Source organism: Calonectris borealis, chromosome 6 (genome assembly GCF_964195595.1).
Source record: "Calonectris borealis chromosome 6, bCalBor7.hap1.2, whole genome shotgun sequence".
NCBI classification, from domain to species: Eukaryota; Metazoa; Chordata; class Aves; order Procellariiformes; family Procellariidae; genus Calonectris; species Calonectris borealis.
Window position 1 is genome coordinate 7,275,317 of NC_134317.1, and position 24,094 is coordinate 7,299,410.

Consider the following 24,094-nt stretch of genomic DNA (forward strand, 5'->3'; position numbering starts at 1 on the left):
TTTTGTAGGATTTTCACTTTTGAAAAGAAATTTAACACATTTTTTGATGATCAAAAAAATTTGTGTGAAGTGCAAGCAGGACTAAACCAGTCATTTTCTATGAAAAGGTTACCAGAAATTCATACGTCTTCACACCTGCTTCTGAGAAATCTGATCTGTAAATGTACCACTGCCCTCCTTTTCCCTTTCTTTAAACTTCTGTATGCAATTTCAGGAAAAGTACTTGCAATTGTAATGTGCAAGTTGTCTGTATTTCTCATATTCTAGAGTGAACACTGGGAAATGTCATTAAGAGTAAAATACTCATTTTAAAGAAAGAAGTAAGTTTAAATTTCAAATACATTACCTTTTTTTCCTGCTATGTCTGCCTTTACAAATGCTCTCAATCCTTTAAAAATGTTTACTTAAATATATACAGTATATATAAAGGGAATAAACTACTTGCTATGATATTTGTCCTTTAGCAGGACTGAGTAAGAGAGGGGGAGGAAGGAGAAGGAGGGAAAATCTTGACAAGAATATATATTAGAGCAATCAATAAAAAGATAATCCTTGGAATTCATGAGTCTTTAAAATAAGATGCATATTCTTGTAGTAATCCTAAAAACCTATAAAAGAATATTCAAGCAATAAACCCCCCATAACTCATATTTAACCTTTCATCATGTAGAACTACATATTAAATAGCTTAGCAACTGCACGCTGTGTAAGTGCATTCAAATAAGAGCAGAAATAGAAAAATGTAAATGCTACACCTCTTTTAACATGCATTGCACAGCCAAGAACATCTGCCAGCTGACCCCATAATCCAATTGGCTGTTCAGAAGCAATCATATCCTTAGATAAGAGCTGCACAGCTTCTACATGCAATGCCCATTTTCTTTAAAAGATGGAGCAAAATGTAATTAGCCATCTCTTCAACAATTTTCAAACACTTAGAGGTACAAGAAGAAAGCAATTCAACATATTACACGGATCTGCATTAAAATACTGTCATCTCTTCCCCCAAATATTGTAATTCATCTTTTAATTTCACAGGGCAATAACACAGAGGAAGTTAAAGGCTGAAGTGACTATATCAAATCGAGTGATTATATCAGAATACCAAATGCATACAGCCCACACAAACTGTCACTTCTATTAGAAAATAACAAAATCTGGAATAAAATCTGGAAGGGCTCAACCTAGTCCGTCGACTATAATGAGAAGAAGAAATACATAAAAGTGGAATTAATGCGCCTAACTCTGAGTTTACTTCTCGCATCTACTGCAAAAGGAGTGGACTGCTTGAGAGGCAGGGGGGGATGAAGACATCCGAAAGAATGGCTTCAAGATACTCCAGAAGACCCAAAACCTCTGTGGAATTAAAAGCATCAAACCGACGTAATATCATGCAGGAATAGGACATGTCGTTATCTCTGTATAAAATTAAACTTCTGCTAAAAAGTTCTGTCCTAGATACGCAAGCAAGCTGCACCACACTGATTGAACTGACTCTAGGAGGAGAGCCTGTTACGAAACAGTTTATGTGACTCAAATATTTACTTACATTCATCAAATAAATTGTTTTGATCATGCAAATTGCCCCTATCTCCTTGCCCATCCACAAGTTTTGCTAAAGTATCTGTACTGGCAGGGTCCCGGACATGGTGGGACATGGTAAGAGAGAATTGCTGGAATAGTGTTTTAAGTAACACTCTCTGTAGTTAAATTTATGTCAAATATCTGAAAGGCACTGAAAAAAAAGACATACAGGGGTCTGCCAAGAAGCCTAGAAAACACCCTTCACAAGAAGAGGGTGAAAAGATTATTTGGCTTAATGAGAAAAAGACACAAACTGACTGAGGGCTTTAATTATAAGACAATGAAAAACGGAGAGTTCTTCAAAGTAATTGATCAAGCAATAACAAGACCCAAGCTCAGAAGCAATATTTAAAAAAAAAACCAAAACCTAAAAATACTGGAGAAAATAATAAGGAAATAATAAGGGAAATCTACTGGCACCTGGAGGAGTTTATTATTGGTTCTAAGTTACCTAATATCTTTATCAACTGCCTAAAACACAATATAATACAGTAGTCAGTGAAAGACAGAGCAAATCTCAGCACCAAGGTGATTTAGCTTTCCCACGTCTGATATCAAACAAAAGCAAGTATTTTACTGCAGGTATTTAACCCGGATTATATAAAAATAATTAGGATGTCACATATTTATATATAAAGAATCTATAGAGCTTTGCTCTAGGATTTAAACACCGCCCAGACCAGAGGGAACAGAAGACAATCTGCCTTGCAGTGGATTAATGATATGTGTCCAGCTTAGCTAAACAGCAGCGCGATCAGCTAATTTACTTTACCATCTGGGTAGGCAACTTGTGCATGCTGCAGTGTGCCTAAGGACCCCGGTGTGCCTAATCTGTGCTGGAAGTCAAAGTCCAGTGGGTGCAGATCAAAACTCCTTCCGAACTGCGCAAAGGTTTGAGAAGCGCTTGGGGAGGCAACGAATAGAATCATGCACGCAATACGTGTATATGTGGGCATATCTAAGTGTACATACCTATACATATATATACACAGACACTTTCCTTACTAGCACAATTTCTTCTTACTCTAAAAGCTCTGAAATATATAGGATCTGATCCAATCCTATAAATCTAAACTGGAAGAAGGTAATCCATTGGTGTGCTAAAACAGCTAGAAACAGCTTCTGTTTCTATCCTAAAAAAACCCCAACAAACCCAGACAAAAAAACACAAACAAACAACCCCACCCCAAAAACCAACCAACCAACAAAACCCCAAAAAACCCAAAAAATCACAAACCTAAAGAAACAGACCTTAATGCAATTCTAAGGTGCCACTACTAGAGCCTGCAATAGGAAGCCCTCTAATGAATCAGTGGGTTTTAGATCAAGACATATGTTCCTGGTAAAGAGACAAAAAGCACCATCCACATTTATATTAATACCAGCCGTGGCACTTTGCAAGCACGGTGCACTGATAAACCTTACAAAGACATAATTTCCAAGTTTAAACAATTTCTTTCCTTTAATATCTTCTGAAAGGGTTTTGAAATTAGCAAATCTAATGTGTGTGGGAATAGGCAACACTTTACAGCAATAAGTTTACTTTTAATGGAAGTAGTCTGCTGTGTGTATGGGTAACAAACCCCAGTACCTTTTCATTACAAAGGAGCTTATTGTTACCATACAACTTACTGTGGGATTTCATTTTGCCTCTTTGGTGATCTGTCTGATCTATTAAGAAAAGCACTGAGGTATGGACAACATACACTTTATTGCGGTTTTATATTTTCATAGTCCCTGCTGCTTCTGTCAGGCTATTGCCTATGAATTTCAAATAGCAATCAGGAAAAAGAAAAAAAGAAAAAAAAGTATTTACCAAGTTTCTCACAGGAAAAAAACCAAACTATGAAGAAAGTGAGGCAACTTCAGAATCAGGTGTTAGAAGCGGTGCTGCATCCCAGGACACGACTGCTGCAGCAACGGTTGCACAGAAAAACAACTGGATCCACCAGCGCTAGCACCCACAAGCCACTACACAAATAAGTCTTTGTATGAATACTGTTAAAGTCCTTCTACGCATATTATGCAACATATTTATATATATATATACATAACATATATATGAAGCCCTTCAGCATGACTGTTTCTGTCCTATTAATTTTCATAGCTGAATCTAAGGCAAAACTTAATAGTACTTCATCAGTGTAAATTAGTGTTGAGAATTAATCAGCAAATGTAGAAAATCACTATTAGTTTTGCAGAAATGCATACAGCATTAAATAGAATTTAAATAGATGCTGATCTTTTTTAAAGAGTAGCAATTTAGAGATTACTTTCCTCTGATGGGATACTTCAATATTGAATACACAGAGATTAATGTTCAAGGGAACTTATGTTGAAGGGAAATTTTGATAAAAATAGCAATACATATTTAACGAATGTTTTTGCAGCAACCAGAGTCTCAGAGAGAATTAAAGACTTTTAAAATATCCATGACATCTGAGCTCCCTGATACTTATATACTGTCCAGGTGGGATTATTTGCCCAGGTCTTCCTGTGCTCTGGAAGATAAAAATTTTTATATAAGAAATATGGTGTTCCAGGTCAAATTTTGCTGTTACACGAGCATCTCCCCCTCAATCCTCAAGTTCGAGGATTGCCTACAAAATCTGACACAAGGTGTGGTCCCAGAGAGAACTCTTGTTTTTAATTTCTTCACCAGCACAGTACTTTTTGATCACAATTAAAAATACAGTAAGCACAGAGAGATTTCTGTTGGCTATTTAATGCCACTCACCTGATTCTTGAGATCCAGCTTTGGGCAGGGGCGACCTCCATTGTAGGGCTTCTCCTTAAGCCACTTGGATCGGACTTTCACCCCTGGTCCACAGGAAGAGCTGCAACGGGACCAACTGGACCAATCGCTTAATTTGCAATCAAACGGGCAAGGGACCGTGCAAGATTCTTCAATGTAACCTAAACCAAAAATTTAAGAAAGCTTTTAATCACCGCAACTAATGAACTCCGATCCTCTGAGATGTCTCACTGCAATCTGTGTAATCAACAAAAAATTGAGAACTTCTTAAAGAGAAGACATTTGGCAAGACTGACAACGCCTTCCCAAAGCGAGATTATGATATTATTTGTAAAGAACAGCAGTGACTAACACTAATTTCTACTTGGTTTAGTCCAATGATCATTAGAAAGGCCATGATAAAACTGACTGATGTAAAAGACACACACTGGCAAAAGTATCTGTTGTGAAGCTGGTGGTCACCAAGAGGTGGTGATTATCTTCCCTATGAGATTGTGGCCATAATAAATTCTGGAGAACTAAGTGTACAGCCCAGTTTTGTACTCCTTTAGTATTATGCTCGCCACCTGCAGAGCTGGCACAGGCAGGGAGTCGGAGGCTCTCTCCCCAGCAGACAGAACCAGAGGACGGTGGAGGCCCCAGAGCTGTGCTCTTGGCAGCTCCCACAAGACGCGTGAGGGACCTGCCTGCAGCCTGCCAGCTGGAGCGGCTGGGATTTGTTCTTGGGAGAAGCAGATGAAACCTGCTTCCCGCTTCTTTCTGGTAGTTCTCTTTATACATCTTCCCAACTGTTTTGCCTATTCTGGGTTTGATAAATGGCATTTTAAAGCTCTGCTTTCACCTTCACCTGGCTTGACATAAAAGTCCTCCCAAGATCATCACCTCTTAAAATCAGAATACCAGACATCTGCAGGAGCAACACCTTGCTGAATTAAAATCCAACAGGGTTTCTCAGGGAAAAAACAAGGTTCCTCCATACAGGCACAACCCCACAGCTGGTTAGGAGCTGACATGTAGCTAGATGAGGCCCTTAGGGACATGGTTTAGTGGACATGGTGTGTCGGGTTGATGGTTGGACACGATGATCTTAGAGGTCTTTTCCAACCTTAATGATTCTATGATTCTATGTAGGAAGAGAGATTTTACAGAGCCCAGCACTGGCCATGGAGCTCCTGGTGTGCAGAAAGGCAGTGGAGGGTGGCCGAACCCTCGGGACCTCCGGGGAATTACTGGCACCAGTCTCGAGTTGGCAGTGTGAAATAGCTCCTGTACCTTCCTGCTTACCATGCTGCATTCATTCTCCTCGAGTTTCTATTACCTGCTTGTCATGTCTGTATGCACTACTTTAATTTAAGCAAAAAAGAGATTTCATGTTAGACCATGAAAGTCAGCAGCTGCTGAGATCAGCCTTTATTAGAGGCGGCTTCGGCCCTCTGACAGCTCTGGCAAGGATGGTCATGGAAATAACTGAATTTCAACCCTACCGTATTTCTGATGTTTCTCATTTTTATGCCCTTTCTTTCTGTTTGGTTTTCATCGCACTAACACTCCCTCTATATTCCTTACCCACAGAATACCAAATTAGTTCATTCAATTACTCTTTTAAGAAGGGTTTCCCCACTCTCTATCAAGGTGACAGTCACTGCAGCCACGGGGAAAAAACCTCCCCAAACCCAGAAGCAGCTTCCCTCCAAAACCCGCGGACAACAGCCCCAGACAACCGCGACACACCGAGGCCGAGGCACGGAGATTATTCTGGTCTGGAGCTGGATTTACTGGCTCTGCCGGGTCTGAAACTGCTGCTGACTCCAAACCAGGACTGCGTTACATCCTGAGCATCAACCCACAGCAGCAATACGCTGCCTCCCTCCCTCCTGGTCTTCATGCTGAAGTCAATACCAGGAAAGGTTTCAGACTTATTTAGGCATCGCCCACCAGAAAACATCCTCCTTCTAGAAGTACAAGAAATACTGATGTTGTTTTTGTAAACAGTGCCTTAAAAAATGCTAGAAACAACAGCAGTTCCCTTCTTCAGCTCAATAATGCTCTATTTCTTCTCCCTTTTTCCTTCTATATGGTACTGTTCCCTCTCCCTTTTCGGCGGCCACCCCGCAGCCTGACAGCTGCGATCATTTCTCCCCAGTAACTCACGCTGTAACTCTTCCCTAAAGCTGCAGAACTGTCCCCATACGGCGTGCTTGGGTTTACTCTGCTACCTCGTATCTTGTGTTGTGTTGCCTTTGCATTTGCAGCTCCAAAGCCACTGGAATTGGGTATCTTAATTATTTCCGACCCAATCTGTTGCAGTGGTGTTTGCATGTTTGAGATACTTCAACTTTGCAGGCTTTGTATTCTCATGGAGGTGAGATTACACCCGTGCACACACGTATACAAATATTTCCAAAATAGACTCGCTTTTTTTCCCCCAAATGAAACTCCCAAATATCCCACTACTATTGCATTCCAGCTGCGTAGGTTGCCAATCAAAGTAATTCATAATACATTATGATAAGTAAAAGAAATTTTCTCATGATAGATTTATGAGAAGCATTTCTTAGGCAGTTCTCCAAAGAGTTCCCTTCCACCACCGTATGAAATATCGTTTTTCCTTGGGCTGTGTGACAGCCTAGGTAATTAACTCTCAACAGAAACAAAGAAAGTGCCTTGTTTCAAAGTAGGATTAGACAGAGGGGTTATCAACTTATCAGTGAAGGCAAAGTGGGCTAAGCCTTTTGGCAGTTCAAGACTTACCTCTATAATAAAAAGAAATATAAGACAAAAAAAGAAATATAATACGAAAAAGAAATATAAGGAAGAGGAAGGAAAAGTAGTAATAAACAAAACTAAAGAAACCTATTGTGTTCCATCTGGGAAGTGCTGTGGGGATCCCTTAGAGAACCACAGAATTTCTAAAGACGTCCTGTTGCTAAGAGGCCAGCTCATTACTTTTTGAGTTTCCTCACCCATATTTCTAAATTACATTAAGTATGAACAAATAACAGCCAGCTGATAGAGCATTAAATTACCAGACTGCCCAGAGGAAGCCAATACCCCATAGTGAACAATGCTACAGAATCAAAATGGGAACATAACTTTCTTTCAAGCTCTTCTCACAGGCTGCCATTATTTCTTCTATCAATCACTTGAGGTTAATCCTATGCCAAGATACCCACGGATCAAAGATTTCATTCAACAAAAATTTTCTTCCAAAATTCTTTATGCGATGTATCCTCTCTGCTCAGATAGAGAATTCCTTTATGGCTATCTTTTTATGAGAAACTAGTAAATAATCTTGTAGTCAGCTCATCCATCGCCTATGAGAACAGGATATTTGTTTTTCTCTGTAGGAGCCAAGCAATGGATTGCCACCGTCAGGGGGCTGAAAAGACTTCAATTTGAATACCCACAATAATCCTAGTATTGGCATTCCTAGAAAACTTGTAGCATTGGCATGGTGCATAATATAAAACAACAAAAAATAACAAGGCAGATATGCTATTAAAACAACCTATTAATAAAGAATTCTACATTTGGGCTATTATCCAGAGAAATACTTCTCACTATAACAGAATATGAATAAAGGAAACAGCATAAACACATTTCTGAGTTATGGTCCTCAGCCTGGGGAGGCTAACTCAAGGTTGAGTTTACGCAGCTGGTTTCGTCAGCATCATCCTTAAACATCTCACTCATCCATCACATTCCCTGTTTTTCTCTCCTCTGCAGAACCTGGTACCAAAAATCCATTGAGTTTCTAAGTCCTTCTATGGAAAAAGATGTCCTCTTCTCCCCAGCCCTGCTCAGCCTGCTTTCCATGTGTTCTTATATTATTTCTTGAAGCTTCCTTTAACCTCTTTTTTTTTTTATTCCTCAAAATCTCAAATACCGTTAAAATAAAGCTCATTTTATTTAGAAAAAACAGATGAAAGCCTCTGTCCTATCTGAACCAACAGCAGGCTCCTGAACGCCACAGAGCTGGAGCTGCACAGAGATGTCGCAGGAGGTAGCAACAGAAACACCAGTGCATGGGCTATTTAAGTAGGCACTTTGAAACGTACTACTGGGAATAGTCCTGAACTGGCAGGAAAAACTGAGCCGGATGATCAAAGAAACCTTCTCTATGTTTAAGTGCTATTGTTTTACTACTGAGACACTGCCAACATAACGGGATGAACAAATGCATTTACCTAGGCTGCACAGCTCATTTTACTATTATTTATTCGTTAAGAACAATGTGCTTGCTGCTCTACAAGCCACAAATGGAGTCTCTTCCCTAAAGTGTCTATAATCAACAAAGCACCCACAGATTACACAGGATTACTGGGAAGGCTCAAACACACGACGTAGCAACCGTTACTCATCTCGTTTCTTCTGTGCAGCCCGAGACAAAGCAATAGCAGGTAGATGAATAAAGTGAGGGTGATGGTCTGGTGGGTGTCGGAGGTTAAGGCTCAAATACATGGTGTAAAAACTGTAATTGTCTCATTTTTGCTGTGCAACCCAAAAGAGCCAAGGCAATAGGAGGCAGCTGGATGATGGGCTGGTGGGTGTCAGCGGCGCAGAAGCACAAGGAGGCTGTGGATTGCACTGCAGTGCTGGGGGGGAGTTTTGCAGAAGCACAATTGCTTTCCCACCTACACAAGACACCGTACATGTCACACCAGGCACAGCCAGCGAGGGGCTGCAGTGTCCTTCCGTGCCCCCCTCTACATTCGCAAACGGATCGTGGTGGGAGAAGCAGGCGATTAGTGGGTTTACAAGCTAACGTAAAACACTGGCATTCACGCCATTGTTGCATTTCCAAATGATAAATTTGCTGCGGGTGTAAGGTCTGCACACAGCGTTAAACAACAGTGCCAACAGGATTCCAAGAGGCTGACTTAAAAGTGATTCGAAAATAAACAACATTTCTCCAGCAGCTTTGGAAACAGATGCAGTTCTAATTGAATTGGCTTTAAACTCATTTGTATCCTCTCTATAACATATTTCATCATTTCAATTAACAAACTTCTAGTGGTGTTACCCTTGTTGGTAAACCTTGAGGTGCTTCATAAAACTCAAGGTCATTACTATGAGAGGGACAATTCTGTGCATCACCGCAACTGCCGCCGCTAATAACACCAGTAATTTCCCTTGGAGTCTACAGGATAAAAGAGATCACCCCTTGACGAACAAGGCAGCAGCAGAGTGGACAGTGACAGAGAAGAAACGTTTCTAATTACACAGACCAAAGGTAGAGAAAAAAAAAATTGATTCATTTTGCAATTAATATTTACATTCATTTGGTTACTGACTGTGAATAACACCAGTAAATCCATGTGGTGCTAAAAGTCTAATAGCGAAAGACTTTATAAGGAGACCTGGTGGACCATGGCGCTCGGTGGGCCAGATTCTGCTCAGCTGAAGCTTTGGGAACTCCTACAAAGCAAACCTCATGTTTTAACTCAGGTTAAAACTCAGCATCGAGCACGGACCGCAGTTAAGAGACTAACTCTACCAGCTGACCACAGCCCTACAGCTGGGGCTCTCCCAGCGTGCCGCGGATAAGGCAGCCGCTGGCCATGGGCCAGCCGGCATGACCGAAGGCTCCAGAAGCTTGTGAGCTACAAGGGGAGCACCTCATCCTAAGCAATCCAGGTCCAAACATTTAAATCCTGCTTCAAGGGAGAACATTATTAACTGAAGGAAACTAAGCAGAATAAGTCTGGGAGTCTTAAACTCAGTTGCATCTGAAAAGGATGTAATATTGCCATGGAACAAACGTTTGTGGTTTTTTTTTTTTTTAATTTGCAAGGATTTGAGAGATTTTATGTATTATTAGTTTGCTAGCTGGGAAATTCAAGAGATAATCTAATGAATACATTCAGTAAATGCACAACCCAAAAACCAAGCAAAAATAACTACTACATCAAATATTTTGCAAAGCTCAAATAATGGACCCCCTTAGCTAACTTATTCCCACTTGCTCTTCTCAACAGAGGCACATGCTCTTGTGAGCTCCTAGCAGACTGATTATAGATTCTAAATAGACCAGAGAGGACTTGTAAAAAACGCTGGTAAGTTTAACTCAACATTATTGTTATTGAAATTCATCCAAAGTTTGGATTTATTGCTCAATTTCACAGTCTATAAATCCTGACAAGGCAGTCGGGTTGATGCTGACTTTGCATTATGATTCCTAATTTCTTTTGATTTTGCATTACAGTTTTCTTCCTTAAAGAACTTGCAAGCTTACACTTTGAGTTACACACAAAGCGTAATAGTTAATATATTTAATCTTTTAACTAAATAAGGAAATCTCCATTAATTAGCACATTCCTTGTAACAGATTGCAGAACAAGCTGAGAACCCTTCCGGAGAAGAGAGACTCGTCTGCTGCCTTCTGAGTGCAAATAAATAGCGCAAATAAATAGGACTTCACAGCGTACATTCATCTCACAGGGAACTTTCGATGCGGACAGGCAGAAATCCACTTCACAAACCTGTCTGGGCTCCAAAACCAGCTGTAGAAATGATTCCCTCTCCTCCTGGGGCTGCTCCCCCGCAGCGACGGGCTGGGCTGGCTGCTTGGGAGCCCTGACATCTTAAGAAAGTCCTTACTCAAATAAAAAATGCATCCACTGGGATCAATAGTAGCTAGGGAAGTAGCTCAGCTGTGTTTTTCTATATACTTTGGTCATCACCCTGCCCTGGGATAATCATCTCCTTTGCCCAAACAAAACGGAGTAGCTTTTTTTTTTTCTTTTATCAGTGTACTCATCCTCTGAACATCAGGAAAGAAACTCATCCCACTGTACTTTATTATGAATTGTTTAGCATCTATGTTCTTCAGGCGACTCAATTCATAGTAAAAACAGATTTTTAAAACAAACCTGAGATTGTGTTTATTTTATGAGATTTATATAATAAAATAAGGCTTTTTTTAAAGGCTGAACACACTTCCACAATACATCACGAAGACAAAACTAAATTGTCCACAGACCGCCAAATTCCGCTCTTTCTCCTTCATCTGACTTCTCTCAGAGGCCCAACAGCACGGTAGCTCGGAAAACAGATGCACGTTGCAGAGTGCTCTGAAGTTCAATATGGACTTGGGCAATTTGGACCAGGCAGGAAGCATCTTCCAGAGCCAAGGGCCCATCACTGGGAGAAAGCTGCCGCCAAATGTCACCAAAAATATCTGCCCCCATCAGTAAATCATATATGGCCTGAAGGTCAATGGTTTCAGGTTCTGCTGGAGCATACTGAGAAACTCAATTTCAGAGTTTGGGGCCCTCCGCGGAGAGCATCTCCCTGCCAGTTTCTAAAGACAGGACGTCAGGCGCTGTCCGCACAATATGTCACCTCAGTTCAGCTGCCGAGCTGCGACCCCAAGACACAGACAAGCCTCATTTAGACAACTTCCCTCGGACAACAACGCGACCATTTCCATTGTACAGAATGGGAAACGCTGATGCATTTCCTTGTATCCTGATAATTAGCAAGTATTTTCATTATAATACTGCTCTTATTTCAGACAAAATAAACCACCAGATGACTCTGCAGAAGAAAGGAACACAAAGCAATTAGATCCACGTGCAATTAATCTTATCAAGAAGGCTGATAACAACATGAAAAAAAATTGTTTTTATTTTTTTTTTTTTACTTTAAATGTACATTCCTTGTACTTTAATTTACAAACTTGAGCGGTATTACCGAGTGTAAAGGCCTCTGTGGCAGAGCAGGTCACACAGGCACTGAAAAGGCAGGGAGAAGCTTCTGAGCCCGCAGCGACCTCGCCTCCCTCCCCGCCATCACGAGGCGAGTGACACAGTGACCCCTCAGATCAATACATTTAAATCAATACACTGCCTCAATTCCTTCTCGTCTCATCGACGCTAAATGAGAAACCTAACTACATGCTTTAATTATACTGGCGCTGTTTTAAAGATGCCACTAACCGTTACTGACATTCGGAAGATCTGCGAGCGCTTTTCGGAACGCCAGGTAGCTGCTGCGAGGTCCAGCCTGCTCGGATAAGGAGTTTCACTCCTGCTATTAGAGGTCACCTTGATACAGAGGCAGGGACACAAAGGCATCTGACCTTCTTAAATAAAGCTGTACTATAAAAAACATCTGATGGAAACAGGATTTTAGGAAAGGGAACCGTCCTGGTTTTCCACAGCTTAGGCACGAGGAGAGCAGCACAACTCGTTTAGATGATGGAGAACCTTGAAATGGAAATAGGACATTTTTGTGACATTAGCGGGCCCCAGCACAGAGTACTGATGTACTGAATTCCTGATAGACTTTTGTTTCAATTTTGCAGCGTGACTTTGAGCACTCTGGTTGTGTAGTTCAATCTCCGCTGCTGGGGGACTTCAATGAATTCAGACAGAAACAGAAAGCGATGCAATCTTGTTGAATAATATGATTCTTAATGGTCACTCCTCCATGTTAGCAACTACAAATGAGATCCAAGATTTCACAGAGGCAATCTCTGTCTGTAGTGAGGGATATTAGAAGTTTTGCAAACCAAGCTCTCAGTGATTTAATTTACACCATCCTCATTTGCAAACCTTGGAGGACAGAGAGATTTCAAAGTATATCTCAGACCCAGGAATAAACTAAGGTAAGATAAATTCTCAGTTACTCATCAATATCATTACGCTAATCCTTAGAGCAGACCGAGCTGAAGTTTAATTTTATCCACGTTTCCTAATTCAGGCTCATTTCCTCAAATCTTTTAAATTCAGCTGTTGCTATGTTTCTGAGTTGGTCTCCCAAACTCTTTGATCAAGCAGTCTGCATCAGGCACCTTAAAAGATATCCACGACATGCCCGTCTCCCCCTTTCATGCCAACTTTATCGCTGTATGCAGTGCCCCAGCAAACTCATTGCTGCTCAGGCAGTCAGTTCATTTTATTCAGACATTGGCCTATGTGCAAAAAGTGGAATTCTTAGTTTTGTAGGACTTTTGTTCCATACAAGCAGAAACACACGATGTTGTTTCTGAAGATCTTCAGAGTATCTCAGACGTGAAATCCCTTAATACTCACTGAAATCCACTAAAATGCCTGCTATGTCCAGCTGGCACAGGGCTCCCCACCAGCGGTAAAGATATGAAACTGCGACTTTCCACTTAAAAATGATTTGTCATCCATCTATTTGCCTGAAAGTCCTGCTCATCAGAGCTGTATAAAAGGCAATCAGTTAAAAAACATTGAAAAAACCCCACGTAAGACACAAGAGGAATCCTGTGAACTACCACCAGTACATGTCACTTCCCAGTACAGCTACACGTCTCAAAAGGATCATGAAGTTCTCCATGAGTAGGAAAAGTGTAGAGGTCTTAACACCAGAGTACATAATTCATGAAAAGGCTTAGGCTAAAACAGTATTTCTTCATACTTCCAATATAACATATTAAATGGAATGACACATAGAGAGAGAAAAATGTTAAATCTAAATCTATTTTTGTATGGTGACGTTTTATTAGAACCTTGCTTCATAACAGGCTATATTTGTGACAAATGCGTTATTAAGGCCGAAGAGATGGGCCACATTTCAAAGAGATACTCTTAGTGTAGCCTACTGCAGAAACCAGGGCAGTAGATCGCCCAGTGCATTAACTTGCTATCACAGCTCTCCTAAACCTTCGATAGACTATTTCTACACCGAGTTACTATTTCTACACTAAAAACATTCCCAACTCCCATGGAAGACCTTTAATCAACCTGTCAAAAACAGAGAAAAACTGACTGAGCCTAATAACAGAAACAAAAGGCACGGACATGAGCAAGGGTGGGCAGAGGTGGTCCAGCAAGTGGAGGCTGACGGTGGTCATCAAACACAAGAAAGCCTGTTTGAGGTTAGTAAAAAATCATTCCTTCGTACACTCTGGTACTGTCGCCTCTTCAGAAGGGTCATTTTATGGAATGCAGCAAAAAGCATAAAAGAAATTTGGGCAAAAAGACATGCTATAAAGATTTATATTTACAGCCAAGGAGTAACAACAGACATCGCTATGACTAAATGCAGCACCTACAGAGGATGCTGCTCATATAGCTAATCCTCTAAATATTTCCTCATAAGATGCATGCTTGCTTTCTGTAAGAAGATAAAGGTCTAGAAGAATGTGCATTTCTACGTACTAATGCCTCAGGGGAAGTCTTACCTTGCTTTAAATAAGCTTCTTTGATAGCCAGTTTGACCCATTCAGAAATAACTTTTTTGATGGCTGTTTACCTTTGATTCTGTTGCCAGAAAAACATAGAGAACAGCAATGTCTGAACAGTTGTCTTGTGATCCAATTTCATTTGATAAGTCTTTTAACATCTAGGAAGGAAGAACTGTGGCCAAATTTTCTTATGGCAAATAGATTTTAGAAAAAAGGAAAGGAAAAGATAGGGAATAAATCAATGTTCTTTGAGCACTGTTATGACAGCAAAATGTAAAAATTCTGTAGTCAAACAAGAAATGGAGGGCAGGTCCTTTATGGGCTCTGCTTCTGCGCTCACAGCTCCCCCGGCAGCCACAGCTGTAATTAAGAGTGTCACTGCACACCCAAGGAGATGTGCAGAAATGTTGGAAAGAGGTCCAAAGGAGAACCCAGCCGAGATTTCAGGGCTAAATTTAGAAGCTATTTAGCTTTGAGATAGCAGAAAAGCAGTCAAAGGTGACAGCGGCTTTGAAGAGTCCTGAAGTGGGGACACGAGGGTAGGACAGCCCCATCTGCAGCTGGCAACACCTTTCGGCCACCCGTGATCCAAACCCAGCCTTAATTCCCATGCCAGGGGATGGGTTGGGCAGAAAATAAGGTCAATTTTTAGCTGAAACTTCTTACTCAAGCAGTCTTTGAAAAGCTTTGTCCTGGTAAGTAATACAGTCATTTTTCTGTAATAAAAAGGCCACGGAGAGATATACTACAGAGACACATAGGGGAAACCACAGAGAGAAACAGGAGTACTGTAATACTTAATTAAACCCAAATGCCAGAAGAAGGGCAGGATAGTCTGAACACGGGGTCTAACATGTTATCATTAACCGACGGTGCCAAGACCACCTACTACTCCCACACTTTTAGGGAGGAGGAGGCATCCCGAGGCTGTCACGTGTGGGGTCTGGAGCTGGGGAGAGGACAGCCTAGGCAGGGTCACCCATTTTACTTGTAAAAGAAATGAGGCTGTCAAGAATGTTGTGGGATGTTTGTGGGATGCTGTTTATGGAAGTACAGAAACCATCTAAAACTAAAACTGGTTGGATTCTGGAATTAATGGTTTGGTGCTAAAAAATGAAATTTCAATATACGATTTCATTTAGACTGAGAATGAAATTAAATGCTTAAGAATATTTTCAAAAACATAGGTGAAAGTTTCTATTTCTGAAGATTTTCAAAACAAAATCAGGGATTTCTGTAACAATTTTATTCTTCAAAATAAAATTTACCAGATATGGGAAAATGTATACCACAGTAAATGCCAGAATAGGTACACTTTCAAAAATAAACAGGCATGTATTCAATATAGCTTTTTTTTCCAGAATTGCTACCTTGTAGGAAAGGTAAGTTTTGCTATCAGTCCACCATAAACTTGGGTCACATTTCTTTAACCTATTAAGCTCTCCTTATTGTTTTTTGACATACACAAATGTAATTTTGCAGAAAGATTATTAAAATATAGTGATTAAAAGCTACCTGAAAGTGGGTCATTTTCTCCTAAAATGACAGTGCAGGGATTCACACACGGCAGGGTTTCAGTTTCCTCGTGTTAACTCACAGGTAGGTCATGCAATGTCTATCAAGCTGGTGGCCGGGATTTTCATGTAAGGGAGCATAAACCCCAGAAGAACGTCCCGGGTAGAAATACAGCACTACTGTGGGCTGACCTTTCAGAAAATCAAACTTCATGAGACTTGATACTACCTGGTTTTCAGCAGTAGGAGTTGAAATTCCTGATCCATGACCTTTGCATACTGTCCTAAATCTCTCAACACTGGGGACACGGCTCATCAGGACAGAAGCAGCACTGGCACTGCTGGCAGACGCTGCCCTGATGTGCCTCGGAGCAGGGGACATCCCTCCAGCAACCACAAAAACTAGGAGTTTTCACGTCACCAAAATTTCTAACTCCTCCTGGTGCATCTGTTTGCTAATCCCACCCGTTCGGGACTAAAGCTGACATTTTCAAGGAGTGCCCTTGAAAGTTGCCAGCAGTATTCCCAGTAGCAATGTTACGTCGACCTGACTGGAGGAACCCAGTGACACCCCTGCATCAGCAGGTGCCGGGGAACCCTCTGAGCAACCCCACTCCTCTTGGATTCATCCACCCGCAACCAAACCACGTACAACAAAACACTGCACTGTTGAGAATAAAGAGGTATATGAGCATCCCTGCCGTGCCCTTCATAAACTTAGAGATAATTAAAGCTTTTTAAGGTGACTGTAGGTCGAAGCTAACCGCTCTGTGATTTAAAGCCAGGATCTATTTGTCTGTTGTGTCTTTCTTCCAAGTTCCTGTTGTTGTGAGCACAGTAGAAGTTGAATAGTATAAGCGCTTTTCATAAATTCCTGCTTTCCATAAATTTCCCATCGGATCAAAAGCAGCATCTCTGTGCAAAAGCACAGAAATTTCCAGCCTTTGATTCGGAACAGGCACCCTATGTTCCTCTAAGATTAAAAAAAACCCTGTTGGCACAGCACACAAAAAAGAGAGGCAAAGGAACTACATGAAATAATTCAAAACAAAGGAGGTGGAAATTCAAAAATAGTACAAGGAACTCAGATGACAGATTGAGAAGCAGATGAACTGCAATTAAGAGGACAATTTCATGCCCAAAGAGGATGCTCCAAACACCAGCCAGAGAACGGAGACCCTCTGGACTAGCAGTGAGCTGGACGCGATATAATCCAGTCTTCTGATGGGAAGACAAGTTGAGGCAAATTTTCAATCACATTTTTGTAATGTAGTTAGAGATAGTTACCTCTATCCATAATTTCATAAGTGCATTTCCAAATTAAAGGAAGGAAAAGAGGAGTGAACCAAATCCAGGAAAAAATAATTAGCTCAATTTGGAAACGGCAAGTCACTCATTTCTTGAGCTTATTGAGTGGGTGATCAAGGAAAATTATGACACCACTAAAATAAAGCAGTAGACTAATCACAAAAACCAGTCATGAAAAAAAAACCTACGGTATGTTTTTTTCTGGACATCAGAGAAAAGGTTTGGTATAGAATAAAATCCAGCGAAGTCTGGGATTTGTATTTTTAAGCTTATCTAATATCTATCTAATCATATCTAATGATCATGAGCTAACCCAAGATTAAATTGCAGTGAGGATAGGTAAATTAGTCAAGGTGTGACCTGTGTTCCCACTACAGTTGACCCAAAGTATTCACACCAGCTGTGCTCAGCTGCGCTGGGTCAGGGCAGAGGTTCCCCCAGCCCAGGTCTCGGGTCCTGACAGAAGAACCTGTAGGCACCAGGCAAGCCAGAGTGCATTTCCATTAAGGCACAGCTGGAATGCTTTTGTCTTCACTGGTTTTGGACCTTGGGATACTCTATGCGGTAACTACACCATGGGGAGAAAATCCATTTCCTGTAGAGAAGGTATGCTTAAAGGGTTAACGCACTGGCAGATAACAGGCTTAGGAGAGTTGGAGTCTAGACTGCTGACAAACACAGATGAACAGACTTTAACGGTTTTTTCATTTGGGTTTTTTTCCCCCCAAGTTGCAAATGCAGAATTGCTCACACAACTCGGTGTAAGACCAGGGCCTCAGACCCTGAACGCCTCTGAGCAGTGATTAATTTCTACATTAGACTCAAACTCACAGTACATTCACGTGATAACTAGGATACATTCACATAATAAGTCACATTGACACGAGTGAACTAAACCCTATTGAAGTGGTAAGTTCAACAACCAGGTTTCAGTCAGGGAAAATGAAAATCACTGCTGCAAGAAGGTAAGAGCCCAAAGTTTGCTCTCTAGAAAAGCTACAAACTGACCTATTCTTTTCTATTCTATATCATTTTTATTGTTCTATACCTTGTACTCATGGCATTATCAAGTCTGGGACAAACTTAAATCTACTTCCAAGGCAAAGTTTGCATCCTTACATCTGTCCTTCTACACTTTGTCAAAGTTCTTCAAAAGGACCCAGCAAAGAACTGAGGCGTAAGCCTTACAACTTCTCACTTTTGTCCTGGTTCAAGGCAAAGGAAGAGCTCGGTCCTGCTAATGGACAAGAGCAGGAAAAAAAAGAATTCAGAAGACCTGAAAGAAAGGGGAACACGTTTACCCCCACAGCTCATAAAACAAGAACAATGCCTAGATATCACAGTGATTGGCATTCAATATATAAGGCAATGGCTTAATTAGCCATAAATATGGTCAGCTAGCAAATGTTAAAAGGTCACCTGATACTAATTGTGAACAAGACAAACTGGGCTGCTTTAAAAAAAAAACTGTCATGAATAATTTCTCAGGGCTTGGCAATTCTGCATGCTTCTGTAATTTGCTCTTCTCTATCATGGTTGAATAACATTCTGCTAATTATTAATTGGATAATGATTTGTTTCTATCACTAATTCAATAATGTGTTCAGAAGTGCATTTTGAAAGCTCCCAGCTCTAGAGACCATAAATATCGGGTTTATCTTCACTTAACTGCTCTGGAGGGAAGGCAGGTCCCAAGTGACGGAAGTGGAGCCTATGGAGCTTTCTGTCCACTTTTGGGGACTCCACCCAAAGTCACCGAAATATCCATGTCCTCTGGAAACCAAGGCAACACTGCTTCCCCGCTCCCCTTGCAGGGAACAGAAGGTGTCCAACACTGGGTAGCAAGTAGGAGCTTGTACATCCTGGATATCAAACAGGGGTCTGGCTGGAGATGAATACTTTGCCCTTAGGGGAACTCTTAGGGGTACCCAGAAGGTAGAAATATCTTACCCCTCCTTTGCATCCCACTTCCACACCTAAGGGTCTTCAGAGCACTCTGTAAATAGACTGTAGGAGGAAGGGCATACAACAGGGTGCTGCTGTACAGCACTGACCAGCCCTGTAGCCTCTGACATGGATCCTGTGCCATGGTCGTGTTGCAATCATTTCTGCTCAGATAAAAAGCTGAAGACAAGCAAGCCAACAATAACCCCCTTGAGCTAGCACTCCCTACTACCTCCCTAAGAGAAGCCGGACCATTAAAAATGCTACATAAATATCACTGACAGAAAACAGCCTTCAAGGTTATTCAGAAAAGCCCCATGCATAGACAACCTCCTCCTTTCAACAGTGATAAAAACCTTGAGTTTTTCAAAAGAGCAAGTCACGGCACAGGCAAACCCACCTTTCAAAACCCAATAGCTCCCTTTTTGCAGAAGAAAAGGTAATGTTGTGGGGGAAAGGTATAGCATTCCTCCTTCATGGGCCACAGAGGCATAATCACTTGCTACAACAGCACATTGTTGAAACACAAGCCACGGAAAGCGGCTTTATGAATCCGTGCAGCCAGCTGGAACAGCCATCAACAGCTGCGAGAGGAATTCACTCCAGGACTGAATCACTTCATTAGGGTGGGTTTTTTTTCCTTTTATTACATGTGGCTCAGGCTGCTGATCCTCATCCTGAAGACCCTCCACAGAGCAGCCCCACTTCTTTCTCTGCTCCCTTATATTCTCAGGAACATTAATGGTTCCCGTTGTATTACTTGATCTCGTCCTGAGACATCATTTCTCCCTCTCCTATCATACAGCTCACCAGCAGTCTTCCAACCTACTACATCACGTTTTGTGGTGTCCTAAGCTTTTTTGACTGTAAGTCAGAGAGCATTAGCGGTTTGGGGGCAGCATGGGTACAGAATTTGCCCCTAAGATAAGGGCTTTTGTCTGTAAATTGATTTAGCGTAATGATTGCGATGAACTGCAAATCATGGAAACTGGGAGAAAATATCCAGATGGAATGACATTTCCTGCTTGCTTTAGTTCTAATTCTGCCCTATTTCTGTTTGATAGGCTATTGATTATATGTGAAATGTAAGTAGACAGAACCACAGCCGAGATCCCCAGCAAGCAGTGACACTGGAATATACGTGTATCGATTTGAGCTTGAGATTGGCACAAAATTGCAAGGATGAGACCACTGGCTGCTGAAGCCATGTGTACTTGGCATGAGTGACAGCAGGTGACATCACAGGGTTTTTGTAATTAAATATGATTGTCTCAAGAAAATTCCTGATTCCTTCATTGAAAACAACCGTACAAACCTCCAAACTTAGTGAAAAGGAATAAAAATTTATAAACAAGTAAAAGCTGAAGTAGGAAATATCTTCAAACAAAATGCTGATAGAAACATAGCTTCTCTGTCTCCTAAGCTTATACTTTTATGGGATTTTAATACAAATAAAAGAAATCCACCTGGTATTCTGACAGTGTAGCCAACTTTAGCCCTCTTCTACTTCATTTCCATTGTAGAAAATGCCAGCAGACCTTTAATACTGAGGAAAACCTCAGTATTAAGAGAGATGATAAGATATTAGAAGAACGGTGTTCAACACTCACGGCAACCTTGTGAAAGCTGTTCAATCCAGCAAGTAAACGGGTACACACCTATGACAGGCTCCAAAATGAACTGTTGAGTGGATAACTGTGCTCAGCATCAGGGCTATTTACACGTGTTGTGCGCTTTTTAAAATCTCCTTACCTGAACTGCTACAGCGAGATGGTTCCACCAGTCTGCCGGTCTTATCATAACAGGCGATAGCTCGCAGCCGTACACCCTCGCCACACTCCTTGGCATCTCCGTGGGATCGCGTTCCCAACTGCGGCTCGGATGTACCTCCTCCGATAATGCAGTCGGACCAATTTCCATGGGGCTGGGAGGTAAACACCTCGCAGGGGCACAGCTCTGTTTCAACTTGAGGATAAACTTCTGTATTCTGGCATTTGTCTCGCTTTCTGCTTCGCCCTGTTCCAACCACAGAAATCTGTTCGTTAGCGTAACATCTGCTACTTTTGATAACAACACATCATATTATTTATACTTGCATGAATTCAACACATTAGAACCAAGACAATCTGAATGTTAATATCCAGGAATGTTTCTGAAGCATCTATTAGCTGCTGCCAGTGCTCTGGAGTGCGAGGCCAACGTATTTATCTCCAGGGGCAACCAGAGAACTGTTTTGATGGGAGGGCAAGGAGCAAAACGTGAAGTCTTACTCTAGGAACGCTCTGCCCAGAAAATGCTTTGTAATTTTATGTAATATCGTTTTTCTCTAATTATCTGATGGAAATAAATTGATTGTTTTGTCTCTATTTGCTCGCAATCAATGGTTGCCAGGACAACTTCCAGAGGACTCTACATTAGCCACAACTTTTTCCTTGAGGGTCCTTTACAAATTAGTTAAAGATGCACTCTGCACACAAACCGTGCTTTGAAGAAGACAGAAAAGAGAATCCTCAGTAAATTATTAGGGCTGGAAAGCATTTCAATGGTTATATTTGGTTTAATGTTTTCTTTTGCTCTATTCCTTCAACAGGTTTTAAAAGAAGGCTCTTTCAGTAGCTTCAGGAAGGAGCAGCATTCAAATAAACCTGTGGTACAGCTCTCTGCAACTGCACTCTCCATGCCCTGTTCCTGGAGGACTTGTAGGCATGAGAAGAGGTCCCCGGTACAAGAAGAGGTCATGTACAGAAGAGACTTCATGCTCCCTGCATCCCTACAACTGCTCAAGGGAACAAAGGTCTATATACAGCCCCTAAAGAGAAAATCACTGCTTTTCTTGGCATGGGTTAGCCAACGTGACGTAGAGCAATCTTTACGCTGGCTGAGCTCAGGAACATCTTTGCATTTGGCATCTTCACGGAAGGGGAGAATTCATCTTCCTAACAAACTGCATCTGTATCCCATCCTTAAAATGTTCCTTGGGGATCCTGGACACATTAAAAATACTTCTGCAAAAAGTTTTTAAAGCTTTGATCCCAAAAGAAACATTTTCTCTTTGGTATTGCACACAAATAAGATACTAAAACCAAAAAATAAGTTATATAAACCAACAACCCTCTTTCTAGTCTGGAACCAAGAGTCATTCCACCACACATCAGTAGGAGCACAAGCTGGCTGTCATCAATACCTTTTTGCCTACAAATATGCACCTCCAAAGAGAAGGGCACCCATTGCAGACCCTTAATATCACTGTCCTTCAAGCCCCAGCTCTTTCAAAATTGTACTTCCAGAGTTCCAGTGTAAAATTTGCCAGCACAAAGGGATAATAAACACAAAAAAAATCAAATAGTGCCGGCATCTTTATACTTTTGTGCATATATATATATTTTTTTTTATTAATATATATGAGCAAATTCAGGTAAGGTACAACTCCACATACTTCAAGGAAAGTTTTTTAAAAGGCTTTAAATAGATCGCGAGCTCTCTAGTGGCATTTCCAGCATTTTATGTTTGACAAGCTGACAGAAGCCACAAGCTCAGCATATACGTACAGCTGTATGTTCTGCATTGTAATAGTAAACATGGGAATTTGGGACTCGCCCATGTTTTGCCATTATTACATGAAGCACATCAGCCACAGGTATGGATGCTGATAATCTCACACTTATACAATACTTTTTTTCCAACTTGCCCTGCCATCTGTTTTGTAGGAATCTTCCCTCTAATGAAGTTGCTATGAAAGCCCTATTTTGAGGGCAAAAGTGACTTTCATCCCATACTCTTCACAAAGAAGTAGTTTTAGAATTAGTGATGGTGATATTTTTATCATCTTCACAGACTGCTTTAGAAATTACTATTAAATATACCACTACGAAAAATTTCAAGGACATAAATCCTTTAATTAAATAGTATTTTCTTTTTTTAAATTAAATTTCTGAACACTAACAAATATTATATACTTTAAAGATTATCAGGTAATATATGCTATACATAAAAATTATATGAAACCTTAAAAATATACCTTTCTACAGAAAATGCATTGTATCCATAGTACAGTGAATTAACCGACTGTATTAATTAACTGAAGACTCACCTAAAAATTGTGTTTTGATTATAATGACTTTGAATTTTGATATGTTCTGTAATAAGTCTTTCGCTTCTTAAGTAATGACTAATTTTATATGTAGAGTCTATGATTACTTACAAAGTAAAATGAATAACACTATTAAAAACTGCGTGGGAGGCAAGCAAATACTTAGCAAACAACTAGCAGATTCCCGCTAAATGACATTGTTAATGAACTCTTATAATGAAGCCGAAGCATTCACTTGAGCATAGACATACACTCTGCTGAACAAGGAGGTACAAATCATGCACGCTTACAGAAAGGTGAAATAAAATCAGATAAAGGAGTCTTAACAGCACGAAGTACTTCCCAAACAGCACTTCCCTTAAATCTTTGGACTGAGTTCACGTGGATGAGATTTCTTCAAGACTTTTGGCCAGCTCCAATTTTCATGAAGTTTTATGCAAAGACAGGTCAGCGTTAATCTCCTCAACTTCTCCTTTTGAACTGTGGTAAAATCAAAACCGATGTCTGATTTGGTCCTTCCTTGCTGCTCTCCGTGCTGGTGTGCTGCCCCCAGCCCAGCACCACCTGGGACACCCGCTGCATGTTCTCCACTTGCTTTTCAGGACGGCTTTGCTGGGAGCGGGCTGAGACCAGGAGCTCCTTCCCAGCAGGAGGAAGGGAACCCAGCAAGGTCATATGGGAGAGACTGGTGGTGGTTGGTCACAAATGCAGTGCGGGTGAGGAGACGAGCCATCAAAACC

At 41.0% G+C, this 24,094-nt stretch overlaps 1 protein-coding gene across 1 annotated transcript in view; it reads right to left on the minus strand.

Moving 5' to 3' along the window:
- Positions 1 to 24,094, minus strand: part of THSD7B (thrombospondin type 1 domain containing 7B) — a 271,437-nt gene that overhangs the window by 77,258 nt on the left and 170,085 nt on the right. The window contains exons 13-14 of the mRNA XM_075152722.1: positions 21,017 to 21,280; positions 4,322 to 4,500 (exon numbers count right to left, since the gene is read on the minus strand). Coding sequence (XP_075008823.1) covers positions 4,322 to 4,500; positions 21,017 to 21,280 — 443 coding nt within the window. The remainder of the gene's footprint in view (positions 1 to 4,321; positions 4,501 to 21,016; positions 21,281 to 24,094) is intronic.